The 16,690-nt window shown below is 37.7% G+C and overlaps 3 protein-coding genes across 8 annotated transcripts in view; 2 read left to right on the plus strand and 1 right to left on the minus strand.

Moving 5' to 3' along the window:
* The window catches only part of LOC306641562 (uncharacterized protein), a 109,473-nt gene that overhangs the window by 76,001 nt on the left and 16,782 nt on the right, over positions 1 to 16,690 (minus strand). The gene's annotated exons all lie outside the window — the stretch shown is intronic.
* Positions 1 to 16,690, plus strand: part of LOC306641532 (transport and Golgi organization protein 1 homolog) — a 220,987-nt gene that overhangs the window by 3,753 nt on the left and 200,544 nt on the right. The window contains exon 3 of the mRNA XM_079106650.1: positions 124 to 145. Coding sequence (XP_078962776.1) covers positions 124 to 145 — 22 coding nt within the window. The remainder of the gene's footprint in view (positions 1 to 123; positions 146 to 16,690) is intronic.
* Positions 4,182 to 15,658, plus strand: LOC306641551 (transport and Golgi organization protein 1 homolog). The gene is made up of 13 exons (XM_079106704.1): positions 4,182 to 4,725; positions 4,813 to 4,903; positions 5,077 to 5,215; positions 9,312 to 9,413; positions 10,274 to 10,334; positions 10,450 to 10,485; positions 10,562 to 10,629; positions 10,747 to 10,847; positions 11,015 to 11,152; positions 11,833 to 11,901; positions 12,004 to 12,080; positions 13,675 to 13,846; positions 14,833 to 15,658. The coding sequence occupies exons 1-13, from the start codon at positions 4,699 to 4,701 to the stop codon at positions 15,159 to 15,161; spliced, it is 1,410 nt and encodes a 469-aa protein (XP_078962830.1). The 5' UTR covers positions 4,182 to 4,698; the 3' UTR covers positions 15,162 to 15,658.

Consider the following 16,690-nt stretch of genomic DNA (forward strand, 5'->3'; position numbering starts at 1 on the left):
GTTCTCCTTTACTCATTTTTAATCCAGAACCAGACAGTTATTATATTCTCATTTGGTTTTGATTCTGTTTCTTTTAAGCAGATGCATGACATCAAATTTAATCTTTATTTCTCTCTCTTTTAGGTCAAAGAAACAGTATATCAAGGTAAATTTTTAGCCTTCTTCTATAACTTATTAACCCTTTCTATTTGTGTTTGATGTGTGTTTTATATGTGTTAGAAGTCGATAGTGATTGCTGATGTTCCTAATTTTTTTAACTCCTAAAAATTTTACTACTCCTAGGTTGCTAACTTGGATAATAGAGCAGATGCTGATGGTACCAACTGAGATAGCAGATGAGGAGGAACAAATAGTGGGAAGAAGATGATTAGTTTTAATTGGGTCATATTCACTTTGAATATTGATGTAATGCAGATGTTGTACATTTGAACAGTATTTTGAGCTAATGATTTAATCATACATTCAATCATTGATTCAAATAGATAAAGAATGGTAATGTGAGTCAGTATGCTTTCATTTTGTTTTTCGTTTCCAAATATTTACATAAATTTTAAATGATTCCATTTTCTGAAAAGAAAGTGTTTTAAGAAGTGAGGGGAAGAAGAAGGGGAAAAAGAAAGAAGTGAGGAATATCAAACTACATTTTACTGTATTTCCCATCTTTGAAATGAGCTTCAATTGAAATATCATCGTTCTTACATTTTTCTTAAATTTTAATAGTGTTTTACACCCTTATTGCTGTTAACTATAGATTGCTTTTTAAGGGCATAATATTTATGCAAAGAAGTATTTCCTCATAATGCCAGATAACATGTCTTTGCTTTTGGTCGATTTAATTGAATTTCATTTAGTGATTGTAATAATCTGGACCCCCCGCCCCCTTTTAGTCACTGAACAGCAAATTTCTGAAAAATTAAAGAACATGAAGAAAGAAAATGAAGAACTAGAGCAAAAAGTGTCAAATTTTGAACAGAAGGTAGAATTATTTTTCTAGTTTATTTCCCCCTTGATTCCAGCTTGAATCATTTCCACATGTTTTGAGTTGAGATATTTTTAAGATCATTTTTAAACATTTGTTTCATTCTGGAAGGGGTCACTTACCTGGAAGTAAGTTTTAGAAAGACTATAACATGTATCTTTTAATTGTGAATACTTTATTTTACATAGATCAATGAATCAAAGAAACATGTCCAAGAAACCAAAAAACAAAATATGGTCCTCTCCAATGCAGCAATGAAATATAAGGTACAAATCCCTTGTTTGATGGGAGTTACATTCTAAACTCAAAAGTCATGTAATGAGTAACTATTAATCTTGACATCTGTTTTCCTAGGACAAAATCAAGCTACTTGAAGAAAGTAATGAGATCCTTGAGGACAGAGCTAAAAGTCTTCATGTTGTGTTAGAATCTGAGAGAAAACAAAATGTCAACAATGAGGACTTGGTAAGAGTTTTGGTGGCTAAGTGTTAATGTGCTTTGGCTTTTGAAGTATTTTGTAAAATGGGTTAAGTTGGACTTTCCCCGTGGTGTTAAGTAAAGTCAGACTAGAAGTCAGGGAAGTTGAACCCGCTTCTGTCCATTTAGTGGAACTTTTCAGTACTGATCCAACAAATTATTTTTATATTTATGTCCGCAATCCTGGATAATTTTCATATTGCTTTGCTCTGCCCTCTGAAACATGCAGGAACTATTGCCCCATCGAAGAGTGTTTGTATATTGTTTTGTTTTACAGCATCCTATTTTTTAAAACTTTTTACTTTAGAATAGTTCTATAATTACATAAAAGTTGCAAAGATAGTCGAGAGTGTTCTGAAATATCCCACCCCCAGGTAAGCTTGATCACCTAGCTGAGGTAGTGTTCACCAGATTTCTCCACTGGGATTCTTCCAATCCCTTGCCTATTCTTTGGAAGTTACTATGTAGAGTCCATAGTGAAAGTATGAAGAGTTAAGGGCTAAGGATACAGCTCATGGTAGAACACTTGCCTAGCATGCAGAAGGCCCAGGATTCAATCCCAGGCACTGCAAAGAGTGAAGAGTTCTGTTCCACTTCCTGGAGGAGCAAACATCTTTATAGTTTTTTGGAATTCTTCTGTATGTGAGATTTGTCTATTCTCCCTTAGATTCTATCATTTTTACTTCAGGCAAGAGAACTTTAACATGATCTTGGGACATCTTCTTTCTCCATCACTAGAAAAAAATTACTAATTTGAACTGGTGTACTTAAAAGAGTAATTTTCTGTATGTTTGAAAATTTTCTTTAGTTATTTTGTTTTCATTTTCTGTACTTTGACCTTTTAGTCTGGTTACCTGAAATGTAAGGGGGTGGGCTGAAATACATTTTTTCTTGTTTATCTTTTTTAGCATCTATGTATATTTGTATCAGTATTTCTACTGAAATCTTCATGCATATTTTGTGTTCTCCTTCCACCTGGCAGATAATAGAAAAGAAGAATTCTGTAGAGAAGTTAAAGGCTGTTATTTCAATGAATGCTTCAGAATTTTCACAGGTAAACTTGCCAACACCTGCTACAGGATTAATACAACATATTAGTTTGGTTGAAGACCAAAAATTTAAGGTGTGCTAAAATGTGCAATAAATGAGAACTACATGATGTCTGGTTTGGGAAAGTGTAACTTTGTTTTGTTCTGTGGAATCAGTTCACTAACTGTTGTGTTTTGCATTAGGTTCTAGTTTCTCTTAATGAAGCTAAGCTTAGTGAATACAAGGTGAAGTGTGAATACCATCGGGTTCAGGAAGAAAATGCCAGACTTAAGAAGAAGAAAGAGCAGGTAAAGAAAAATATATGTCATCCATAATGTAAGCTAGGGAAGTGAATATTATTACCTTGTATCTTGGAGTTGTTCTAAGGTAAGGAATTATTCATGCAAGACCTTTTCTTAGATGTGCAAATTTAAACCTTTCTCCCCAAATGGAGTGCATATATGTGTTCTCCATGTGTTTGGAATTTTCTATTCTGTACAGCTTATTTCAGTCCTTAGAGTGTTGGTCTTTTCTTATCAAACATCAGTTATTAGCCTCAAAGAAACTTCTTCGTGCAGTAAAGTAAGTATTTTAAAACCCTTTTTTGAGTCGTTACTTCTTCACGGGCCAAGGGAAGGTTATATGATAAGGAGTCTGAATTCAGGAGCCAGTCACATATGCCCATCCATTCTTACTGGAAGGAAGTGATTTGAATTGGCAGCAATTTTCTGGGGAGTGCAATCAACAGGGTCAACTTCCTTGATAGCTCTGACGTTCTTACTGCAGCTCTGAGGGTTGGGGCCACTCTTCCCTCTTTCTTAACTGAGGTCTCAGCCCTTAGTGACAGGCTACCAAGGAGGTATTGCTTTCTATTTCCCTGTCTAAATCTAGTTCTCCTGGTGTCTCCAGGGCAAAACCCACCCTAACCCATAGGAATTCATGTGTTTTGACTTTTCAGTTACAGCAGGACATCCGAGACTGGAGTAAATCACATGCTGAGCTCAGTGAGCAAATAAAATCATTTGAGAAGTCCCAGAAAGATATAGAAGTAGCTCTTACTCACAAAGATGATAATATTCATGTAAGTTTATTCTCCAAATACATGCTTGGTCTCGGGAATTCTCTTGAAAGCTTCCGAAATTAAAATTGAGAGACTTTTCCAACCTTTTACTTCTTTTCTAGGCTTTGACTAATTATATTACACAGCTGAATCAGATAGAGCTTGCATCGGAATGTGAGGGTCAAAATAAAGGAGGAGGTGAGTCAGATGAACTAGCCAATGGAGAAGTAGGAGGTAAGATTGGTCTTAGGGAGTTTGAATTCTTGTTTGCCTTCCTGTCTTTGAGTACACAGATGCCACTTCTCAGCTGACTGAATTTCTTCTTAAGCTCTGTGCAGAATTGTAGGTGCATCTCCCTGGATGTGTAGAAACGTCTGTTGCATTGGCAGAGGTGGGTTGCTGGGGTGTAGTGTAGCAATAGGCATGTGAAGAATAGGCCTGTGAAGTTCCCATTGAGAACTAGGTAAGTACAGTGCAGAGCAATAGTCATGTCTTCAACCTCTGAGTATTGAACATTGTACAGTAACAGACACTTGTTTCTCAACTTTATGGGGGTGATATTTGATTCTGATACTCATCTCTATAGCTCTGTGGTTTTAAGGCCCATGTCAGTTTGAAGAGTAGTGAGGTGCTTGTCGCCTTAAACTAAGGCTGTGAGAACAGAGGCTAGAGGCTATAAGGAAGCTAGAGGGAGGGGTAGCAGTATTTACTGATGTGGAAAACATTTCCAGATGTTCTCTCCCAAGTTGGATGTAGCTTGCATAGAGTGTTTTACACCACACCTGTTGGTAGATTCAAGGATAAACTAGAGGATTGAATCTTTCTAAATAAGACACTTACTTGTGAAGGAGGAGACAGATCTGTGCGAGAAGAAAGGCTTTATCTTGCAAGATTAGCACAGATCACATTTTTATTGCACAAACTAGGAATTCATTTTTTTTCTTAAATCTAAGCTTGCAATTCTCTTAAGAGTCAATGAATTTAATTGACTCAGTCGTTCAATCATTCAATTGATTTTTTCCTTTCAGTGTTTGAACATGGTCATTGTTTAGTTGGGGATGTTGGGAGAATATCGAGTTAAAAAGCAAGGGAATGAAAAGCAGTTAACATCTTTTGTTTTTCAGGTGACCAGAGTGCCAAGGTGAAAATTCGAATGAAGCAGCTGATGGACGTCTCTTGGGTATAGTTCCTTGTGAGAGTCCCACAGTGCCTGTGAATGCTTCCTGCGCCTCACTTTTAAGAGTATGACTCTCTCTGTAATTTTTAGACACAAGCTGCAATATCAATAGTTGAAGAGGATCTAAAACTTTTACAACTGAAGCTCAGAGCCTCGATGTCTGCAAAGTATAACCTAGAAGGTGGGTTCATCTGAAGATGAAATTGCTATATGCTGGGAAGTCTCAAACTCTTGTGGAAAGATAAGGAATGGCTTCTTGCTCTCTTGTTTCTCATTTTTCTCAGCACTGCCCCCTCAAACAAATTCTCAAGTCCTCGTACACATATAGAGATCAGTTGTTTTATCTTTTAACAGACCAAATAAAGAAATTAGAAGATGACCGCAGTTCACTCCAATCCGCTAAAGCTGGGCTGCAAGATGAGTGCAAAACTCTGAGTCAGAAAGTGGACATTTTAAATGAACTGTACAGGCAGAATGAGATGGCTCTGCGCAGGTTTGTTATTGCTATCACTCTGTGACCTCATACAGATAATTTTATCTTTTTGAAAGAATATTTACAGTTTCTCTCGGTTGTAATTAATGGAGATTTGTTTCCTTTGTGGTTTGTGTCCCATTACTCGCATTTTCTTTGCATCTAACCAATTGTCAGCTTCCTATGAAGCGGGAGTGGCTAACTGGTACTAACAGTTACTGATGTGGAAATACCTGTCTGTTGAAGATCCACATGCTTCCTCCCATCCCACCACTATTTCAGTTTCCTTTCCTTGTGATCAGTCATGTGATTCTAATATGTTTTGGACTTATATCTCTAACTGTTGACCTTTAAAATCCTGAGTGATTTGGATGCATTTTTCAGAATAAAAATTCTAAAAGGAATAAAATTTACTTACTGAAGGTGTTATTGAAGTAAGTTTTGGACTCGAATATCTCAGCTGTTCACACTAAACAATTGAACTGTGACGAGGACCTTAGCAGTTCTGATTACAGAAGTGCTCGTTTTTAGTATTTATTTATATATCAATCTTCTGACATATATACGTCACTGAGCTAGTTTTCTTTGGAAAGATATAATTTGGCAGTTCATTTGATGTTTTTATCCACAAAAATATTTGAATTCTCTAATAATAGGTTGTTTATGTCAGATTTTGTATTTGCTACTATATTTTATTCTTCGTCATATATGTAGTAGTCTTTGTCTTGTGAAGCAAAGACAGACCTTACAGACCTAACTCTTTTTAGGTGTTTTTGACTTCTACTGCCTAATGCCATTAAACATTGAAACCTTACCCTTAACGTTTCTAATTCTTTCTCTCCAAGCAACCTCTTTAGAATCTCAAAATTTTGTTTTAGATGCTTGACCGGCTTCAGAGAAACATTTCTTGTTTCATCACTTGTTTTTTTTTTAAAGAATACCTTTTTTCTCTGTCCCTACTAGTAATCTGAATGACCTAAATGGCAGTTGATTTTCTTTGTGATGCTGTCGAATGTAGCATTCTTTTCTTCAATTCCTGCAAAATCCATTCAGTCCCGCTCTGTGGTTTGTACTCCATTACTCATCCCCAGGCACTGTTAGCTCATGCCTGGGTCATCTCTTCTATTACTACCTAACTGATCACCTGTCTTCATCCTGCATCTTTTTATAACTTCTTTCAAATTCTGATTAATTTTCTTTACAACCGCTTGAGTGGACTTTCTAAAATACTAGTCCATCCGTGTCAATATGTGCCTGAAGTTTTGAAAAATTAGCTTTCTATTTCATGACTGTTTTTTCTTGTATCTTTTGAATAGTTTAAATATTTTTAATTGTTTTGCTCATCCCCTGTGTAAGCTTGGTGTAATCACAGATTGTTGTTTTCAACTTCTTATTAATTTAAAGGCCATGCTGTATATCCTGTACTTCATGGAAACCCAACATAGATTAGAAGATTTATTTATTTCTGTGCCTTAAGTAGCTCCTGGATTAGATTAGATACTGTCGTGGTAATGGATGTGAGCACTTCATATACTACAAACGCCACAAGACATTCATTCACCATGCATTCAATTTATACACATATTTACATTTTCTGTAGTTCTTCATCCTACATTGTAGGTCTCTCCTTTGAAATTACTTTCTTTCTGTTCGAACATTGTCCTTTAGTGATATGTTTGATGAGTGTATCAGAGTGTAGTATAAGGATAAACAGAGAATAGCATTTTTATCCATTAAATATTGCTACTTTTATAATGTGTATTATAGTAGGTGGACTTTCTAAGCTTCCTGCTCAGAGTTAAAACCAGTTTCCATTTTTAAAGGATCTTTCTTCTGGTTGCTGAATTTTGACTGTTACTTAGTTTAGCACTTTCAAGATAGCCAATTAATTACCTTGTGTTTTAAAATTTTTCTTTAAGGAGTCCATTATCATTGTTGTTTCCTTTGTCAAATGTCTCACCCTTGCCCTAGTTCCTGTAGTCTTTTCTCTCTGGCTTTTTAACAGATGTATCAGGTAGTGCCTAGGTGTAGTCCTCCCCACACCCCCTTACCTCTTGCATTTATGCAACTCAGGACCACTAACCATCTCTTGAATTTTGGGGTCTTTTTCTAAATGTTAATTTTACCTCATTCTCTCTTCTCATTTCAGTAAAACATGTTAGAAGTTGATTTCCCCTGCCTCCCACATTCAGAATTTGCTTCATTTTGGATATTTACTTCTGACCTAGTTAAAAGTGCTAAGATTTACTTTACTTCTCAAGTCTGCTGCTAAAATCATTCATTAATGAGTTATTAATTTCAGTTACCATATTTCAGGTTTTTAAAAAAATACTGTTGTAGTAGTAGATGGACACAATACCTTGATTTTGTTTATTTATTTCATGTGGTGTTGAGGATGGAACCCAGTGTCCCACTTGGTGAGACAAGCACTGTAGCACTGAAGCACAACCCCAGCCTTTTTCAGGTGTTTGTTTTTTCTGTGGGAACCACAAGCTCAAACCAGAATGTTGAGCGTGTGCTCTACCATTGGCTATATCCCCCGCTTCCTTGCTCTTGTTATGAAGGACAGGGTTTCACTGTGTTTTCCAAGCTATCTTCAATCTGATCCTTCTGCGTCTGCCTCCCGAGTATTTGGGAGTATAGGTAGGCCACTAATTTTATAGGTAATCCCAACTAATTTTTAGTTTTGGAGTTTCTATTCCTTTGATGAAATTCATAATCTTGGCTTTACTTCCCAGACTATGTAAAGCCACAGTGATTCCTTAATGCCAGCCTTAATTGTGTGTCTGAGATTCCTTTTTCTAATGGATCTTGGCCACATACACATATCTTCCCTGCCTTATCAACTCTGATCCCTTCAAACACATTCTGTGTATTCTTCTCAAGGTGGTTTGATTGTTCTTAGTGCTCTCAGGCTAGTTCATTGATCATTGGAGACTAAATTCTCTCTCCTCTTCCTCAAGACTCAGTTTTTTCCACATTCCTTCTTAAGGCAGAGTCAGAGGGAAGGTATTATATTCCTTTAGTCATCATTTATATTTGTTTCCCTTTAAAATGTCGACGGACCTTTATTTTATTCATTTCTCTATATGTGGTGCTGACAATCGAGTCCAATACCTCACACATGGTAGGCAAGCGCTTTAGCACTGAGCCACAATCCCAGCCGAGTCATCATTTATATCTTAAACAGTGAGCTCCTTTCTTCTTCAGCATTTTACAAGGTAACTAGTATATTACAGACACTCAAAATATTTGCTGAATTAAATGAGCAGTTATAAAAGACTACATACATAAACCCCTTTTCTATTTGGCTACTATAATTCTTCTAATTTTCCTTCTGATTCATGGAAAATTAAGTTTCAAGTTACTTATCTTTTGAATTAGACCTATGGCTAAAGCAGTGCAAGGAGAGCAGAAGGTATTTAAACCGTTAAATGTGTCTACCTTTGTTATAGTAGATGAATGTCTTGATTTTCATGATCAAAGTTAAAACTTGTTGTCAGTAGATAATATCCTGATCATGGGTCAGTGTGGATTCTTTTTCTGGTTGATAGACATTGTCACAACTCAGATTTGCCTTTTTGCTTAATCACAATTCTTTTGAAATTGGTGTTTGAAGTGTGAAAATGTTCTGTGGTGAATTGTATGGTTAGAAGACATGTTCAGAGAAGCTTTCTCTCTGACTGACTCTATCTTGGCACCAGTCTTGGATTGGGAAACAAATTCTGCATGACAAAGATGTACTTAGCCGTGGCAGAAATGACAAAGAATTCTCCCCTGCTTTATCCTGATATGTTTGTGTTAGGTTGATCAGTCCTGACTTTCCACTTAGAAGTAAAGTGAGTTTTCATCATCTTGAGCCTAGGAGGCTAGCCCTTGGGGCACATATTGTTTTTACATTTGTTTTATTTACTGGTAATTAGAGAATTAAGAGCAGAAGTTAGAAAATGTAAGTGATTTGCAAGTTTTTATTTCCTTAATTGCAGGTTTGATTTCCTTCCTATTTTATAATCCTAAGCATGTTAGAGAAGGGTGGGAAGTGACATTTGAATAGAGCAGTCATACACACTGCTAGGGGAAAAGAGAAAGTTTGACTTGAAAACTGGTTTATTTTTAGGAAACTGAGTCGAGAAGAGTATGAGAGACAAGAAAGAGCAAAGCGGCTGTCAGCTGCAGAGGAAAAGGCAGTTTTGGCGGCACAGGAAGTTAAAACTTACAGGTGAGTTCAATGTCTAATGAACTCTGGTGTTAGCTTTCTTTTGAATCTGATTTGACATGATGTAGAAGAAAAGAGCACAGAAGTAGAAGTAATGAGAGGATATGAATACATTCAATTCACACAGAAGAAAAATAAATTTCAATTGAAGAAATGGAAAATGTTAACAAAAATTGACTTATACCCAAATGGTGGCAAGACCATATGGGAACTTGGTTCATGCAAACAGTTCTGAGGGTTTTGTATGTTGGAGTAATTCTTTAAGAAAGCAGTTTGCTACGTGATGTTTTAAAACCATTAGTGTGCCATTTGATAGAGCTGTGAAATCTATGGATATAATTTTAAAAAAGAAAAGTTTTAAGGAAGAATATATGCCTAGCAAAATTATTTGAGAACACATTGATGAACAGTTAAGGAAATTATAATTTATCAATTCAGAATCTCTTGCAGTTAAGTTAGGAAGCAATTAGATAGTATTAGGTTTTATATAGTTATTTATTGATTGATTGATTGATCCTGGGGATTGGACCCAGGGACGCTTAACCACTGAGCTATATCCCCAGACCTTTTTTTACTTTGAGACAGGGTCTAAGTTGCCTAGATTCTCACTAAATTGCTGAGGCTGGCCTCAAACTTGTGATCCTCCTGCCTCAGTCTCCCAAGTCACTGGGATTACAGGTGTGTGCCATTGCAACTGGGTGTAATGTTAATTTTGATCTCACATGATTGGTATAACTAGATAAAGTGTGTTTATGTATGATGAAGTCTTTAAAAGTATAGCTGACACAATAAAGGGAACAAGGTCAGATTGTTTCAGATTATATTCAATTGTTTTGACTAATAAAACCAAGTATAATTTTTAGGCGCAGAATTGAAGAAATGGAGGAAGAAATACAGAAAGCAGAGCGCTCATTTAAGAATCAGGTAGTGATTAATACTGTTGTGTAGTTGCAGAATTTTTTGATATCTAATACAGACCATTATAGGCTAGTATAATGAGTCCCTAAACATTTTTTTTTTAATGTGTTGTCTTTTTCAGATTGCCGCTAATGAGAAGAAAGCTCATGATAACTGGGTAAGACTTTTCTCCCCCTTTTCTTATTTTGTGTATAGCCTACACAACCGAATTTGAATATTTCTTTCTCTAATAGCTCAAAGCTCGTGCTGCAGAAAGAGCTATAGCTGAAGAGAGAAGGGAAGCTGCTAATTTGAGACACAAGTATGTGATTTTGATATCTTCCTGTATGTTTTATAGTGTTTTAAGACTGCTGGATGGTATCTAAGAAGGAGTAGATTACTGTTTCACATTTAAGTCCATTCTTTCTCAATATTCAAGATTATTGGAAATGACCCATAGGATGGCAATGCGGCAAGATGAACCGGTGATTATAAGACCAATGGTGGGAAGAGCAGAGACACAACACCCTCCCCAGAGAGGTAGGGAGCACTTTGTAAGGGGAGGTAGACTATTTCTTGGTGTAGAATGTATGTAAATTTCTTTTTATTTCTGTGTGTAATGGTTATGAAATAATCTGAATGACTTGCTAAAGGGTGGGCAGTGTAAAGGCTGCTTTTAAGTGGGAACAAGGCATTGTTGTCCTTAGGTCCACTGAGCCAGAATGGGTGTTTTGGCCCATCCCCTGTGAGTGCTGGAGAACGTTCCCCTTCATTGACAGCAGAGCCAGCTGGGAGACCTGTCTCTGCTACTCTGAATGGAAGAGATATGGGTAGAAGTGAATTTGGTGAGCATTCACATGTTGCTTTCAATAAACTGTTTCAAGGGTTTTTATTCCCCTCTTTTGAGTATTCTATTGAAAACATTATAGAATGTGGGCCTGTATATATATAGAAGAAAATTTCTTATTTTGTCTTATTGGATAAATAGTGTGCTGTAAACTCTGCTGTAGAATAGAGACGTTTTTATTCCTGGAGGTCCCTGTATTATTTTTTTTTTCTTTACAATTTTACACTGTGAAGTGTAAGCGTTTATCTTTAAATTAACTCTCTATGGTGTTCCTTTTCAAATATTCTAAAAGTAGCCTTAAAACTCTATGCGGTGTTATATTTCCATTGTCATTATAATAATGTGAAAATACTGAGTGTTATTTCCAATTTTAAATATGTCTATAGTTGGTAAGATTGGAAGTCAGGTTACACAGAGTGAAGAAAAGCCAGCCTACATACTTCAAGTCTATAGCTTGAAGTTCAGGACCAGTACTTTTAATGTGCAGGGCTCCTCCTGGTCTTTCAATCCAAGGCATTTCTTTATTACTTACTTAAGTCTCTGCATAAATTGTGACTTATATATTGGGCAACCAGTCTTTAATGTTGCTTTCTAGTTATTGTTGAACCCTGACCTGCCCACAATTGGTTTCCATCTTCTGCAAAATACATGCAAGGACTCTGTTCTTTCTTTCCCAAGGGTCAATGGATGGAACTTTTCCTTGTCCTCGATGGTCTCCTGAAGCATCTGGGAAACGCTTTGCCTCTGGTAAGGGGCCAAGTCCTTTCAAAGACTCTAGGATTGTGGATGCAGGATATTTATTCTTTTCACGTTGGAATGATTCTAAATTCATTCTCTGACCTCAAACAGACCCGGGACGTGGTCCAGCTCCCGTGAACAGCAGCTCCAGGAGCTCTTCTCCAGCCAAGGTGATGGATGAAGGCAAGGTAAATTCTGCAGGCATTGTGAATCATGAGGTCATGCAGGAACATTCGCTTTCCTACAGCACTTGCTCTTTACATCATCCCTGATTGTGTTCTCCTTGTGCTTCCGCATTTGATTTTTGAAAAGCAAACCATTCCCCATGAACCCATGAACAGTTCCCCATGAACAGTTCCCACTGTTACTTCTTTGGCTGAGCATCCAATAGCAGTAAGTACTTAGAGGTTGAGGACTGAATGGGGCTTCTATTCTGTGTATTTCTGGGAAGGATATGAGGAGCATGGCATTGACCTTGTTTGCCTTAAACTGCATGCAATACTGACCGTACTTTTCTCCTTAACTTGGGAGTGTTGCTGAAGTGTGTGTAACCATCATTAACGTCAGAATGTGAAAACTCATCACTCCAACTTCACATTGTATTTTGTGTTGAATGTAGTAACCAAAGTAAATTCATTATACATTACATAATTCATCATTATTATCCTTGGGAGTATGGTGTTTAGGAGTTCCTCCATTTGTACAGTAGGAGGCAAACCTGATTTTGAGTGATTTAAATTAGATGGGTAATTTTCTAGTAGTGAAATAGTATTTCAGTGAATAATGATAATGTGAAATGACCTGTTGAGCCACTCCCAAGCAATAGACTCATTTGTTCACATGAGTGCATTCTTTAGTAACTTGTGTAGCTGTTTATCTGGTAGGTCTTCGGCTGCTCTGTATTAAAATACAAATTTAACTGCTTAGTTTCCAACCCACTTCTCCTAGGAAATAGTCATTATCTCATATGGTGTACTGTAAATGAAAGTAAATATTAAAGCATTGTCTTTCTAATTTGTGTATATAGTATCATGTTCGAAAACACTTGCGAGTTCTTGTATGTCTGTACCAGGAATATACATTTTTTGAGAAATCTTTTTATCTAAGGGCACCTTAGATAAGACCCCAAACCCTTTCTCAGTTGAAGGCTTTAAAGAGAGTAGACACCCTTTGATAGAGAGGAGTAGAGGTGGGAAGAGCTTAGCTTAGAGGCAAACCTGGGATTGAGTTCAAGCCAGGCCTTTTACATGCACTGAGACCTTCAGCAAATTTGCCTCAGTTCCCACTTAGTTAAAATAAGACACTAAAAGTTCTGGGAATTTGAATGACATATGAAAGGCTTGCTGAAGATATTCTGAATAATAGCTGTTATTGGATGCATAGAGAATGGAGTTTCCATTATGTTCTGTACCTTCTTAATATGCAAGTCTTGAGCTATTGTGATGAAAGAGCTGTGGTGGGGGAGGGGGCTCCCTTTGAAATCGGCTGTAGTGTATAGAGCATGGCGTACTGGTCAGAAATCACCCGTCAATACCTTCTACCAGTCTTCTTGCCTTTCCCTTTCCCATGCAGATATAATCGGTAACTCGCTGCTAGCTCTTACAGTATTCTTCTAACTTCTGTCAGCTGACGATGGGAACGTGTGGGAGTGATAGAGTTTTGTTGCACTGATGGTGCTCTCTGGACAGGTGCATGTCCTGGGTTTTGGCATTTACGTGGTTGGTACTTTGTCTTAATATACAGGAATTTTAAAACTAACTGCTCTCAAATCTTAAATTACAGGTTAATATGGCTACCAAAGGGCCCCCTCGTTTCCCAGGGGTATCTCTCATGGGCTCCCCTGTGGGAGGGCCCCTACCACCACCTGTTCGATATAGACCACCACCTCGGCCACTTCCTGGGCCACTTCCTTGGCCACTTCAGCTCGGTGGACCTTTTGGACCTCCACCATTTGGTATGATGATCTGAACACTACTGATTGACCTGTAAATCATATTTATCTTTTCTTTCTGTTCCTTACTAAACCAGTTGCTATCTCTGAGCTTTACAGTGCAGGGACAAAGGTGACTTAGTACTTTTTAGGTTTTCCTCCTGTTTCTTGGGGAACATGGGGCAGGCACTACAATATCTTATACCGAGATAGGCAGTAGCTCTCTCTCATAGACAAGGAAAGCGGCTATGTACAGGAAAACCAGAAAAATTACTTATGCAGATGTTTGTTGGAAATCAGTGGCTAAGTACTGCAATGCATGAGTCGGACAATGTCACAGATATGTACAGCCTACATCATGAAGTCGTAACCACCCATGATAGAAGCATAAGCAATAGGTTACAGAATATAGAAGAGGAAAAGTCAAACCCTCCTCACCTTGAGAAAATTCAGAGAGAAGTGTTAAGGAGGATTTAACACTGACCTCATAAATGTTGCTGAGTTGATTAGGTGGCTGTGGAAGGCCTTTTCCAGGAGGGCATGCACCTTGATTCTGATGGCATGTATAAGGTCCATGCTGAAATACACCATGAATTTTTAATTGATACAGTAGTAGACTGTGGCATTTTCTTTTATCAAAATTTCTTTGATGCAATGAAGTTCTTATTTCATAATCTATCCTCTTGTCATGGTATATAGTACTTCCAAATAAAAATGGAGGTCTTTTGAGGTAGAAATAATTCTGCCATTATATGGTGGGGATACAAAAATGACAATCCTGGAGCAAAGTAGAGCCATGCTTAAATCCTTCATATGTTGCTTCATGGCTGGTTGGCCATAGGCTGTAAGCTAAATTTGTTCAAGCTCAGTTTGCCTCTCCTGTCAAGGCAGGATGTCACCACTTGATTTTCTAGGCTTGGGAGAAATGATGAGAAACTATATTAACATACTTGAAATCATCCTCATTTATACATTTTGGGTATTTACATAACTTCCTTTTTATTTTCCAGGTCCTGGTGTGCATCCACCAATATGCTTAAGAGAATATGCACCAGGTGTTCCACCTGGAAAACAGGATCTGTCTCTTGACCCTCGGGAATTTTTACCAGGACCCAAACCACTTAGACCTTTAGTTTCATTTGGTCCAAGAGAGTACTTCATTCCTGGTATCCAAGTACCACCCCCAACCCATGGTCCCCAAGACTACTCACCGTCACCTGCTGCAAGAAACTTGACACCTTCAGGCTCTAGAGATGAGCCTTCATCTGCCTCTCAGAGCAGTAGCCAGGACTGTTCACAGGCTCTAAAACAGCCTGTAACCATGACCTCTGACACTTAGTCAGAATGTGGACTGTGCACTCTTCCTTGTGTTGTAAAGGCATTATTGGCTTTGAAATCCAAAAGTCTTAAGGGTTTATTTTTAGAAGTAAGCTGCCTTGGCAGTCTGTATTGTTGAGCCAAAAAATCTAAACTATCATTCTCCTTTTAAATAATGATCACCACTTAAGCTAATGTAGCCTTCCAACTTTGAAGTGTGCAATAAGGAATACCTGTGTTTTAGTTAATGTAGCATATATAATTGCTAAATGATTTAGAAAGTCATAAAATATGAACATTTCCTGTGGAAATGCTTTAAGAACATGTATTTCCATTATCCTATTTTGAGTACAGTCCAGTTGTTAGAAAGCAATGGTGTTCATAAGCTTGATGTTTCTGCCTTAATATCTGGTCCCAGATTGTTATGCTAAAATGTTCACTCAACTTATTTCCTAAACTTATTTCCCTTCTTGCTGAAGTTCTTTGTAGTGATTGTAAATAAAAAATTGTTTATTAATATTCCTCAAGTGTCTGTTGATTCATGGGATTGTCATGAGACTTGTGCCAATTGGAAAGCATGTAAACTCAGAGTCAGAAGTGAAAAGGTCATATGGAGACAGTATTGAGAGAAGAAAGTAAGGATTCAATAGCTTTATTCCAAGCGAAATTGTTTGTGATATGTAGATATAGCATAAAAATATTCTTATATATGGGCATGGAAAAAATAACTTATAGAAAAAATTACATGAACATATGTTTCATTCAACCAAGAGACAAATTTAAAACACAAGACTGGTGAAATCACATCTAAAAGTATTTGCAGATTCTTTCTTGCTGGGTTTACATCCCAATCTTAGTAATCCAATCTAATTATGTGTCTATCCGGGGCAAAGCTTGGCCATGTAGTCACCTCACTATGTTCTCTTCTGCTAAAGGATCTTTCCCAGCACCAGGAGGTGTGGCTTTGAGCCATATGCATCACTCCATAATTGCAGTGGTATCTCTTCCCATGATTTGTTGGGGGCTGTGCCATGTTGACTGCCAGAATGGCGCCTGATCACATCGGCAGGGAGGAGGTTAATTGACATAAGCACACTCAGGTGATTTATCGTCCAGCACACAATGTATGCGCATGTGTTCTCAAGCACTCCTAATGGTGCCTGCTCGGACATCTAGTGTCTTGCTAATCTTTGCGTAAGAGGCGTGGCCCTGCTCTCTGCCTCCTGGAGGTGATATAAGCGTAGGCAGAGTGAGGCAGCTAGACGGCAGCAGCTAGTAGAAAGAAACGCAGCAGCAACTAGCAGAAAGAAGCGGCGTGGCAACTGGTAGGGAAAAGCACAGCAGCTAGTAGAAAGAAGAACACAGCAGCTAGCAGGAATAGGGCAAGAATAAAGAAAAAACAGAAGCAGCAGCTAGTAGAAAGAAGCGGCACAACAGCTAGCAGAAAGCGGCGTAAGGCAGATCGCAGAGCGGAGAACTGAGACACATCACTAAAGCACCTTAGGTAGACGCACCCTTAGTTCACAGGATGCAGGACGCACCAGCAAGAAG

This window comes from Sciurus vulgaris, assembly GCF_902686455.1.
Source record: "Sciurus vulgaris genome assembly, chromosome: 12".
NCBI lineage: Eukaryota > Metazoa > Chordata > Mammalia > Rodentia > Sciuridae > Sciurus > Sciurus vulgaris.